Below are 11,990 nucleotides of genomic sequence, written 5' to 3' on the forward strand. Positions count from 1 at the left end.
AAGTATGCAACATAAAAAGTTTGTCTTGATCAATTGGAGAGTCATCTTTGAGTCAAAGAATATATACAATATATACTTGAAGTGAGTGTGTTCAAGGTTTCCAAAGTTTTTTGGATGAGAATTTGCCATTTTCGATACTTTTCTTCTAATCGAAGATGATTTCCCAATTGATCAAAAGAAATGTCCTCCCTTTTTTACGTTTCATATTTCTTTTGAAGTCTTTCCATGAAGGAGAGAACTTATCAATGGTAGAAGAGACAATTATGGTTTCATCCATATACATTTTATGCTGTTTATAATTAATAAACATTCGTTCTATTTCATGCATTTGTTCCATTACAGGCCCATATCAAGCATCTTATAATCATTAAAATAAGAAACAAAAAAATTTCTTGTTGCATCTTCTTGCATGTAACTTACTTTAATTTTTTCCTAAGATCCTTGTCAAAATTTTGACTCTGATAGATATCGAACAAAGAATATGACATTGTATTAAGAACGTGTCCCATGCATATTTATTCGTCATTTTCCCACTTTTGTCTTTCTCTAGTTTCTGCAACAGTCTTGTTATCTTTGTCCATTGACTTTGGAGTATTCAACACATGCACAACCTTCAAAGTTGCAAGGAGAAATTGCATCGTTTGGCAACGAATGAAATTGCCACAATCAAGATTCTCTAACTTTATGAAGTTAGAAGTCATGTCCTTATTTTGATATTCGAACCTAAACATCGTTAGATCTGTGCTGGGGACTGCTGCTATAAAACTCTGAACAAGAAGATGACAATTGCACGAAGAATTTTTAAAGCATGTATATCAAATTCAACTTCAGGTTCGATTCACCCCCATCAATCTAGGATTTTTGGATGAAAATGAGAAGACAATGAATCCCCTTCAAGATACTTTAAAGTGAATTGCACACCCACTTCAAGCCTATCTATCAAACAGTATTTTACGGATAAATATATCCCTCACTTAATCCCGTGCCCTATAGAAGAATCATTTTGGAAATGGAACAGAAATTGCCGATAACAAGTCTCTAGTACGCATGTCTTGATACAATGATTGTTGCACTGTTCATAAAGTTCTTTGTTTGGGAAAAAACACTTCACCAAGAGTCACAATAATTCATGATAAGGTCTTTTAATCCAGAGATGTATTGTAACAACGCAGTTACTTTTCAATATCAAATCCACAAAGAGGCACAACATTGGAAGCATAGCATTTAGAATACAATAGTGAGAAAATTGATTCTTCACAACCTAGAGGGCACCGTGGCAGCACCATTTTCAAATTTTTGTTTCACATTTGTAGTAGTTTACTTATTCCCTCAATTCCACATATCTTAACGTTTTGCTTTGTTTGATACATATAAAAATGAAAAGGGTGCGTTTTTGTGGTTGTATAGATAGTACACATAGAATCAGTTACGATAATCTATCTGCACAATGGTTGAGTTTGTGAGTGACAAGTTTCTGCCTTTAAATCCTTACAAGATTATTTTCTTTTTGAATTGGAACGTAATAAAAAACCCTTAAAGAGTTCTGTTCATGCACGTAGTAGAGCTCATGAATAAAAGTCGTCTTAATTTTTATTTTTTATGACAATATATATAAGCATTTATATAACCGCAATAGGCTATCCATCAAACTTGAGTTTAAGTTCAAATGAAATATTTGCATGTCTCGTCTTAATTCATAAAACAACACACACGTACAGGTTTGTGTGTGTGTGTGTCTGACACCTTTTTAAGCCATGCAAATTGAAATAATAGCATGCAGTGGCATAGCTAGTTTATTTTGTTTTGGGGTATCAATTATATATCTTGACTGCAAAATCAGATGAATTCTTTTTCTCATTTATAAAGTTACAATTATTTCTTAAAATAATCAAACAGAATAAAACAAATCAATTAATAAAAAGACTTCTTAAAAAAAAAAGAATAGTTTAAGTCATGAGAGGTTTCATCATTGTTGGGTATTTGTAGTTTTTATTTTAGACACTAGAACATGCTCAATCATTTTGTGGCTAGATTAACGGAAGTTAAGCATTACATGGAATACTTGTTTTTTTTGGTTGTTGTTGAGAGAATTACATGAAGTACTTGTTATTTAGTTTGGTTGGTCTATTTGGAAAACACGAAATAATGTGGCATTCCAAGCGCAGCAGGAGCAAGATGTACATTTGATTGATGGTTTTAAATTATTATCTTGGCAATTGATCTTTGTTTATGTGGGGCATTCGCGATGGAGTTGGAGGTTTTGCTCAAGTTTGGTTTATGATTGTGTGTTTGTGTTTAGCTTGGTTGTGGTGTTGGCCTTGATTTTGAAGGTTTGTTTTTATTGGTGTTGGTGGTATAGCCGTTGATTGAGTTGTGTATTTACTGGTGTTTATGATGAATGAGGTGTATGAATTTTCTTTCGGGTGTTCTGTCTCCTTTGTTTTGTTGTTTCCATCTTGTTGGTGTTGGTTCGTCTTATGCTGAACGCTCTGTCTATATACGATGCCCTTCATTTTTTATTTTATTTCTAGTAATATAATTTAAAATTTATGTGTTAATCTCAAAGTGTTTTAAGTAAAATTTAGTTTAAGTATCAATATTTTCATGAATAGAATATCATTTAATTATATATGTATATGAAAAAAAGGTATATCCCAAACCAACTTACTTATCTTTGAGTTAGATTGATTCAATTTGACAAAAAGAATAAGATCCTTTTTACCTAACTCATGCTAATTAAGTTTGATTGAATCGGATGACGAGTTTAACCAAAACGACTCAATTTGACACGTGAATTCTCTTACATGGGCTAAGCTAAATAACTACTCTTTTTGTTCCACAATGAATGATTCGATTGACCTATTTACACATGCTAATCCCCACAATTTTTACCTTTTAATATTTTTAATTATCTATTAGATTTTTAAAAATATTGATCCAAACAAAGTTAACAGATATGCTATCACTTTTCTTTATGTTTTAGTAGAAAAACACTACTAAAACATAATCACACATCACACATAATCATTAATTATTTGATAGAGAGTAACTATTTCTATAAGAATAATGTTAGGATGACACCTTTTTTTCCTACTTCTATTATACAACCCCATATGAAAGGACATTTTTAGTAATTTCACTTAATGTGAAAGAGAGTGTTAGATGGATTAGTGAGGGCCACATGACTACATATCTTATTTGTGTGTGGTGGTAGAAGATGTGTGTACCATGGTGGTCAACGTATCACCTCTCTTCTATAATAATGTTTTTTTTTTCCAACTCAATGAACGGAGGAGAGAGAAGAACTCCCTTCCATCAAAATCATGCATCATGACACCCACGGTAAGAAGGAGTCACAGAGAATAATTACCCTCCCTGCAAAACTTAGCTCATACGGTAGCATTTGGCTTTTCATTTCCAACAAAGAAACCCAAAAGCCACACTCACATTCTTCTTCATTTCAATCCTCAAAACCCTATTCTCTCACTCTTCTTCTTCTTCCTAAACGCTTCCAAATTTCATCAATGGCGTCCTCCAGCAAACGCCCTGCTTCAACCGGTATTACATTCTTCCTTTCTTTCTCTTTCTTTCTTTTCTTTCTTTAATTGGTTATAAACCATGATTTTAGGGAGGATCACATTTTTAGGTTTTTCTCTAAATGTTACGCTTGTAATCTTCTATAAGTCATTATTTTGTTTAAAAATCATAACTTTTTCTAGAAATAAGCTGTAACAAACGGGCTCTTACTCGTCCTGAGTTAAATCACCATTGTCCATGGATCAATATATATTTTTTTCATGTGATTTGTCCATGTTTTCGTGAGGAAATTGTCTATACAACGTAATGTAGCTTTGTGCTAACTGTATTTGTAACTTGTAAGGCTTTTTTTAGAAATGTGTTTGGAACCTTTTTTTGTTACTGTCGAACCTTTCCCTCCACCCTTAAGTAAAGGCTGTAGGGTGGTCTGAAAGTGTTGATGCTAGAGAGCATTTGGTTGGATGTGGTGGTGGTGTGCCTGAAATGACGAAGTTACTCGAGTTAGTCTCGAAATGAAATGAGGGGTGCGTCTAACATGAAGTAATCCATTTGTTTGGATGGAGGGTTTTAGAGGGAAAAGGGGTGATGAATTATAGGATCACATTTATCTTAAATAAATGTATATACTGATTTAGCAATTTTTAGAATAAAAGGAGAAAAATGACATATTATCATAATAGTTGATGTTTCAATTCCTTCATCATTGTTATAAACCTGTAGTGCTTGAAGTATACAGGTAGGGGCTAAGAACCATGTGATATGAAATGATGGCTTTAGGTTCTAAAAACAGAAAATGATGGTGTGTGTAGGATCATGTTTAAGTTCAATTGAGTTATATAAGCTTTTAAAATATTTTCTCTTGTTTTTGTACTTTTATTATGGTTCCTTAGGATGCATGCACAGATGCACTTGTTGGAACATGGAGAGTTGTGCAATAGTCATATTCTCAATATATCACTTCAAAGAGATGTTTTTCGTTTCTAAGTATAGTTTATGTCACCTCTTGTATTAATAAATATATGTTCTTATTCATGTATTTCAGATTGCTTAGTTTTCTGGTTTATTTGAAGTAAAAAAAAAAAAAAAAATCCTTAATGGATATTAGTATCTTGTAATTTTAATACATTTCATTTTCTGAAACCAGGAATTTCGCCTGAAGAAGGACACAAAAAACTTAAACTGTCAAGTGATCGCTTGCCATGTTTAACACATGGTGATGTTGTAGATTACAGCAGTCCGTATGCAATTTCAAATGTTATAAATCGCTTAGAGAGTGGAAAATTTGGAAGTGTGACAAAAAATATTAAAGACCTTATAACCCAGAAAATGCAAATATTAGGCCCTTACTTTGCAAAATGTCCTAGACTTGCTAATCAACTATTGAGAGTGGTGACAGATCATGATGAAGAAACTCCCAACATGGAAAATAAGAATGTTACTGGTTTGCAACATCATAATGTCATAGATTTGGATTCGGACGGGGAGCACACCGAAAAGGATGTTTTGGCACCAGAAAAAGGATATAATGTTACTGCAGTACCATTTATCATTGATTCAGATGAGGAGGATGATAAGGATCATGGTCATGATACTGTTCCAACAGATCATGATGAAGAAACTCCCTACATTGAAAGTGAAAAAGCTCCTGGTATCTCCCATCAAAATGTTACCATTGATTCAAGTGAGGAAGATGATAGGGATCAAAAAGAGGATGTTTTGGCACCAAGAAGAGAAAAAGATGTTCCTCCAGCACCATTTCATGAAGTCATCATCATTGATTTGGATGAGGAAGATGATAAGGATCATGATGAAGAAACTCCCAACATGGAAAATGAAAAAGTTACTCCTATGTCCTATCAAAATGTTATCATCGATTCAGTTGAGGAAGATGATAGGGATCATGATGAAGGAACTCCCAACATGGAAAATGAAAAAGTTACCGGGATGTCCTATCAAAATGTTATCATTGATTCAAATGGGGAAGATGACAAAGATGAAACTTCTGTTCTTCCATTTCATGAAGTTGCATTGCCAAAACCAGTTCAGTCTCCTGCATTAGAAATGATTGTAAGCTCTGCCCTGCTTTTGCAATCCTTTAAACACACCTTTCATTTGGGTTGTATCCTTCTTGGGCTGATTTGACTGAACTATTGTATTTCATTTTACCATTTGTGGCGGAAGATTCTAGTAAATTCATAATTGATTCTTGATTTTTTTTTATCTTTCCTTAATTCTGTTATTTTTTTTTATCAAGAATATGCCGCCTTATTTTTTACTTTTATATGTATAAAGTGGAATCTTCTGGAGAGGAAGAGGCCATAGATATAATTTAGTCTGACATATATTTGGAAGGCATGCTTTAAAAAGTTAATCATGTAATCTATATATTTTTTCTATATGTTTACATTTTTTCGCTTATTATATCTTTGTCCAATGTATAACTTATCATTATAGGTCTTTGGCGTTATTCTGTAAAAGACAGATATAATACATTATTGCATAGCCTAAATGTTGGATTTCTATTAGTTGTTGTAGAAGTTCTCTCCATTGAATCATGTGCGTTTTTAAGTACATTCTTCCAACATTTTCAATAATTACATAGTCAATTGATTACCATTCTACTGTCAAGTTTCACTGAAGTGAAGTCTGACCTTTTGTCTCAAGTGTCCCAATTTGGTAATCATTTGATATCTTGATAAACTCTGATTTTTCATCACAATATAAAATTTCTGGTACCTTGTTGCTTGGTAGTTATGCAAATTATAGATTGGAAAATATTGGAAAATAATAAAAAAAAAAAAATGGATATTGTGGATTTATATTTATCTGAATGTCATGCTATTTCTATCTTCCTTTTTTCCTTTACTCCTATGAGGCTACGGCTCACATCATTACTGCTGAACGATGAACAATATATGGGGATTTCCATTTATTTTTCCAAACATATTGTATGAACTTTTTCCATAGGGATTGTTAATGCTCATAAATCTAGATTCCTTGGTAAGATTCTGTGTATTAGGCTTAAAAATTGTAGCTACTTTTCTTGAGAAGATGCATGCCTTTTTTCTCTCTTTCTTTTCACTATGCAAGTTTTTTTTTCTCTTTTCTTTTCAGTTCTATCTAGCCAACCCCAAAGTGGGAAAAAGAATGTTATTGTTGTTTCACTGACATTCTTGACTATTCTCCATGCAAAAATGCTTTATAGGGATATCATGATCCCAATGCTTACCATGGAGGAGAACATGCAGATCTAAAATTTGAAACAAGTCTGCTTCCTAAAGATAACACAAAGAAAGACAAAGGTAATTATGTTGGAGTACATGAGGAAGAAGATAATAAGGAATTTGAAACAAGTCTGTCTCCTGAAGATAACACAAAGAAAGACAAAGGTCTTTATGTTGGTGTACGTGAGGAAGAAGATAACAAGGTTGATACTGAAGATGACGGGCTAGAAGATGTTTGGAGGGAGATGGCAATGGCAATGGAAACTTCTAAAGTATGTATACATTCTTTTGGTTTTACATTTCAACTAGAACAACTATATTTGTCAAGTAGGTTTCCCCCCTACTCGTTTGTGACCTGTTTTTCTTCATATTATTTCTTTTGCAGTGCTTCCTTAATATATATCTGTTAATGATCCTAAGACAGAGCATTTTCCTTATGAAAAGAAGGGGGAAATTGGAAAACTGGACTATTGTGTAGGGGAATGAATAGATAAAGATTTGTGACACTGTTTCCTTCTTTGATGGGCTTGTTACTTATTAACATGAATATACATTGATTTATAAAGAAGACTAAATAATTTTGATGTTCACTGAGAATGGCCTGTCCATTTTTTTCGGCTTTATTTAGTATAGGGTATATGTATGTATATGCTGGCGACCTTACCTAGTTAATGTAATGCATATTGCGTGTACTTTTATGTCCTGAAATCTTCTGAATTATGATGTTTAATTGTTTAGCACTACATTCAACCTTTCTTTCTCTTTGGTATGCCTGTAACTTGAAATTCTTCTGTCAAATTTTATATTGTAATTATGTTTTTTTTTTATCAATAAAATAATTTCTATACATATGGTAATTTGACTTTAGCATCAGGAATGTTGTTTCTGTTACTAAAACTTGAGATAGTTGCATCTGCATGCGCGCTGTTCTTTGGTTTTTATTGTTCTTCTCTATCATATTGATCATTTTTGTTTAAGCTTTGAATTTTACTCATTATATTATCTCTTAGAGTTCCTTTGGGATTGATTAGTTTAAATGTACTCCTACTAGGATGTTTCTGCAAATCATCCACCCGAAGAAGAGGAAAATGACGCTGACTGTGATCATTCTTTCATTTTAAAAGACGATCTTGGTTATGTTTGTCGCGTTTGTGGGGTTATTGACAGAGGAATTGAAACCATATTTGAGTTCCAATACAAGGTTAGACACTGGTCTCTGCATTAATGCTTTTGTTTGGCCTTAAATATTGGTCATAAGAACATAGCAAGTGTGTGAATTGAGTTATAAAGTATGTCTTAAAATTAGATTCATAGGTTGAATGTTTCAACATGGGATAATAATACAGAGTGAAACAGTTAGAATTTAGAAACTTGATATGTTACAGAATCTCTTATAGTTTATGGTTTCAGGTACCTCTTTTGTGGGAAAAATGGTGATTTATTTTATTCAATTCAATTCAATGTATAAAGCTTCGTAAAACAATCAAGAACCTCTTTACCAAACCAAAATGATAAAATGGCACATTAGGATATTTTATGGCATGGGCTAACATTGCTTCGTAAAACAGTGCGTTCTTCGTAATTCACAAAACTGATTTATTGTTATTGTTATTTATTAGTTTTTACCGTATCAATTTTATTGAAGGTTAAAAAGAGCACAAGAACTTATATGTCTGAATCATGGAATGCCCAAGAAAAAGCTGATATATTTGGAGTTAAGATTGCTAAAGACGATCTCTCAGTAACTGAAATATCAGCACATCCTCGACATGCAAATCAAATGAAACCGCACCAAGTCGAAGGATTCAATTTTCTTGTCAGAAACCTGGTGGGAGACCATCCTGGGGGATGCATTCTGGCTCATGCTCCAGGATCTGGAAAGACATTCATGGTTATCTGTTTCATACAGAGTTTTCTAGAGAAGTATCCCGATGCACGACCTCTCGTGGTGCTTCCTAAGGGAATACTATCGACTTGGAAAAAGGAGTTTCTGACATGGCAAGTGGAAGATGTACCACTTTATGATTTTTACAGTGTGAAGGCTGACAGTAGATCACAACAATTGGAAGTCTTAAAACAGTGGGTGGATAACAAGAGTATCCTTTTCTTAGGATACCAACAGTTTTCGTCCATTATCTGTGATAACTGTAATAACAATACATCAATATCTTGCCAAGATATATTGCTTAAGAAACCGTCAATTCTCATTTTAGATGAGGGACACACTCCTAGGAACGAGAATACTGATACGGTACAGTCCCTCGCAAAAGTACAAACACCAAGAAAAGTTGTTTTGTCCGGGACTTTATATCAAAATCATGTCAAGGAGGTATTTAACGTGCTTAACCTTGTCCGCCCAAAGTTTATAAAGATGGAAACATCTAAACCTATTGTCCAACGCATTAGGAGTAGGATCCATTTACCTGGTGTGAAAGACTTCTGTGATTTGGTTGAAAACACTTTGCAGAAGGATCCGGATTTTAAAAGGAAAGTAGCTGTTATACATGATTTGCGGGAGATGACCAGCAAGGTACTGCACTACTATAAAGGAGATTTTCTTGATGAGCTTCCTGGCCTAGTTGATTTTACTGTGGTGCTCAACATGACACCCAGGCAAAAGCATGAAGTTAAGACAATAAAGAGGGTATTTAGAAAGTTCAAGATGTCTTCTGTAGGTAGTGCTGTATACCTGCACCCAGACTTGAAACCAATTGCAGAGAAATGTAGTGAAAATTCTATATCTGAGCATACAATGGATGATCTAATAGCGAACCAAGATGTGAGAGACGGGGTGAAATTAAAATTCTTTCGCAATATGCTGAATCTATGCCAATCAGCTGGTGAGAAGCTTTTGGTGTTCAGTCAATATCTCTTGCCTCTAAAATATTTGGAAAGGTTAGCTATGAAATGGAAGGGCTGGAGTCTTGGCAAAGAAATTTTTGTAATATCAGGAGAATCGTCCACTGAACAAAGGGAGTGCTCCATGGAAAAATTCAACAATTCACCCGAGGCCAAAATCTTTTTCGGGTCAATCAAAGCATGTGGTGAGGGTATATCACTGGTTGGGGCATCTCGTGTCATCATCTTAGATGTGCACCTCAACCCGTCTGTTACTCGTCAAGCTATTGGCCGTGCTTTCCGACCAGGCCAGAAAAGGAAAGTGTTTGTGTATCGATTGATAGCTGCTGATTCTCCAGAAGAGGAAGATCACAGTACTTGTGTCAAGAAGGAATTAATTTCGAAAATGTGGTTTGAATGGAATGAATATTGTGGTGACAAAGCTTTCGAAGTTGAGAGAGTTGATGTGAAGGAATGTGGTGATATGTTTCTAGAAAGTCCATTATTAGGGGAAGATGTAAAAGCCCTGTATAAAAGGTTAGACCACTCTTACATAATTTTTTGTATATCATAAGAAAATAAGACAGTTATTTTGTTTTGTCCTAATTCTTGTTTTATTTGTATTTGTCAGGTAATCTGTGGGCATGCAATGTAGTACTTCAGTCGGCAATTTTTTTGGTTCTTATATCAGTGAACAGTTTTAGGATTTTATCTAGATTCAGAGAGTTGCCTAATTGAATTGGTTGTCTAACTTGTATTATAAATATTGAATATCTACAATTTCCATATTTTGGCTTGTAATTTGAGTACAGTGCAAAAGGATGGAAGCACGGTTAGCCAATTGAGAGCAGCAGCCCTGAATAATAATTGTTACTTTTTTTATTAAAACTATGTAGGGCGCAAAACATATTATAGATGCTATTGTTTGGTGTGATAATTGATTTAGCAGTAAGAGTGATAATTGAACCGTACAACAATTTGAAGGAACTTAGCTTGCTCTTAATAATTATCGTAAGTGATAATTGATTTATTAGTTTTCAATGGTTGACTGGCAGATGCTCCATCGTATACGGGAGCATCTTCGATGCAAGATTGAGAAAGAATATTGTTTGAATTAAAAGAGTGTTGATTGAAGATTTAATAAGAAGATGAATTTTATTATCTATGATTCATCCTCGTCACCACATGGTTTACAATAGAGTCTTAATAAATTTGAGGAATAATGAGTTGATATTTGAGTGGTACACAAGATCACTCTTAAAAGTCATGTGATAGAACACAAATTGAGTTTCATTACATACCATGAGTATCTACGAGATATGGAGATTTAAGAATGATCTTCAAATAGTTTCTAAGAGTTTAAGGAAAATACACAAAAGTTTCATTAAAGAGAATTATTGATTGTACCTTCATTACTACATGCATGTTTAAACTAAAACATTTCAAAGATATTCAATAGACAAAAAACATCGTGTGGAATCACCGAGAGAAATTATGAGAAGAATTGCATCATCAACAAAATAATTAAAGATTAATGGACCAAGAAGATATTGTCTTCTCATATAGAAGAGAACATTATCAACTTTGATGAAAGAATGTTCTTACGATGAAGATGATTATTACAATTGAAATTATTCTTATTAATTACAACATCAAACTTATTAGAATCAACTTTGATGAGAAACCAATCAATGAATGAATTATTCATTAAGATTTTCATTAATGACATTGATTGAAGAATAATCAAAGAAGAAAATTCATGGAAAAAAGCAACAAATGGTTCTTTGATAAATTGAAAGAAAGGAATACTAATAGAACCATTGGCAGAGCGTTTCTCAAATATCCTAAACATCTTATAAGACAAATATGTTGCATTAGTTATATTTCTATTGTAATGGTGTTGTTCATACTTTAATGGAATTTAACATTTTTTAAATTAATAATTTAAATAATAAAATAAAAGGGATAAATTTGTCAATAATATTATATATAAATAGCTATTTGACAAAAACAAAATCTATTTAACGTTATATTATCAAAACTTATTTTGATATAAAAATCAAGCCTTGTCTATTATGCATAAAATGACCTTAAGTAGGAGTACTAACTACTAAGTATATAAGATTGTAATTCAATATTCTCCAAAAATTGTCAAACAAGAATATCTTAATGGTGTGTCTATATGCTACCATTGAGCTTACTACAAAAGGTTTCAGAGACCAACCTAGATGTCCAAACTAAAAAGTATTCGAATATCTGACTCAATAAAAAAAAAAAAACTACCTTATGTGTTGCACAAGTGAATCACAAAATAAATATTTTCTTTTTGTCCTTTTACATGTCTTTGGTAAGAGAATCACTCGACTCTTCTCTCTTTGGCATTGTTTTTCT

The 11,990-nt window shown here is 33.1% G+C and overlaps 1 protein-coding gene across 1 annotated transcript; it reads left to right on the forward strand.

Moving 5' to 3' along the window:
- Window positions 1-3,396: 3,396 nt before the first annotated feature.
- On the forward strand, window positions 3,397-10,487 carry LOC146945481 (protein CHROMATIN REMODELING 35-like). Its single transcript, XM_085743809.1, has 6 exons — window positions 3,397-3,558; window positions 4,682-5,604; window positions 6,743-7,033; window positions 7,813-7,962; window positions 8,407-10,136; window positions 10,231-10,487. The coding sequence occupies exons 1-6, from the start codon at window positions 3,525-3,527 to the stop codon at window positions 10,232-10,234; spliced, it is 3,132 nt and encodes a 1,043-aa protein (XP_085599935.1). The 5' UTR covers window positions 3,397-3,524; the 3' UTR covers window positions 10,235-10,487.
- Window positions 10,488-11,990: the final 1,503 nt, after the last annotated feature.

Source organism: Medicago sativa, chromosome 2 (genome assembly GCF_051527215.1).
Source record: "Medicago sativa cultivar Bolivia chromosome 2, Bolivia_mono, whole genome shotgun sequence".
Lineage (NCBI taxonomy): Eukaryota > Viridiplantae > Streptophyta > Magnoliopsida > Fabales > Fabaceae > Medicago > Medicago sativa.

Coding starts and splice junctions, on each gene's coding strand:
- LOC146945481 (XM_085743809.1), top strand. CDS start 3,525: ATGGCGTCCTCCAGCAAACGCCCTGCTTCAACCG. Junction 3,559..4,681: donor CAAACGCCCTGCTTCAACCG/GTATTACATTCT, acceptor TTCTGAAACCAG/GAATTTCGCCTGAAGAAGGA. Junction 7,034..7,812: donor TGGCAATGGAAACTTCTAAA/GTATGTATACAT, acceptor TACTCCTACTAG/GATGTTTCTGCAAATCATCC.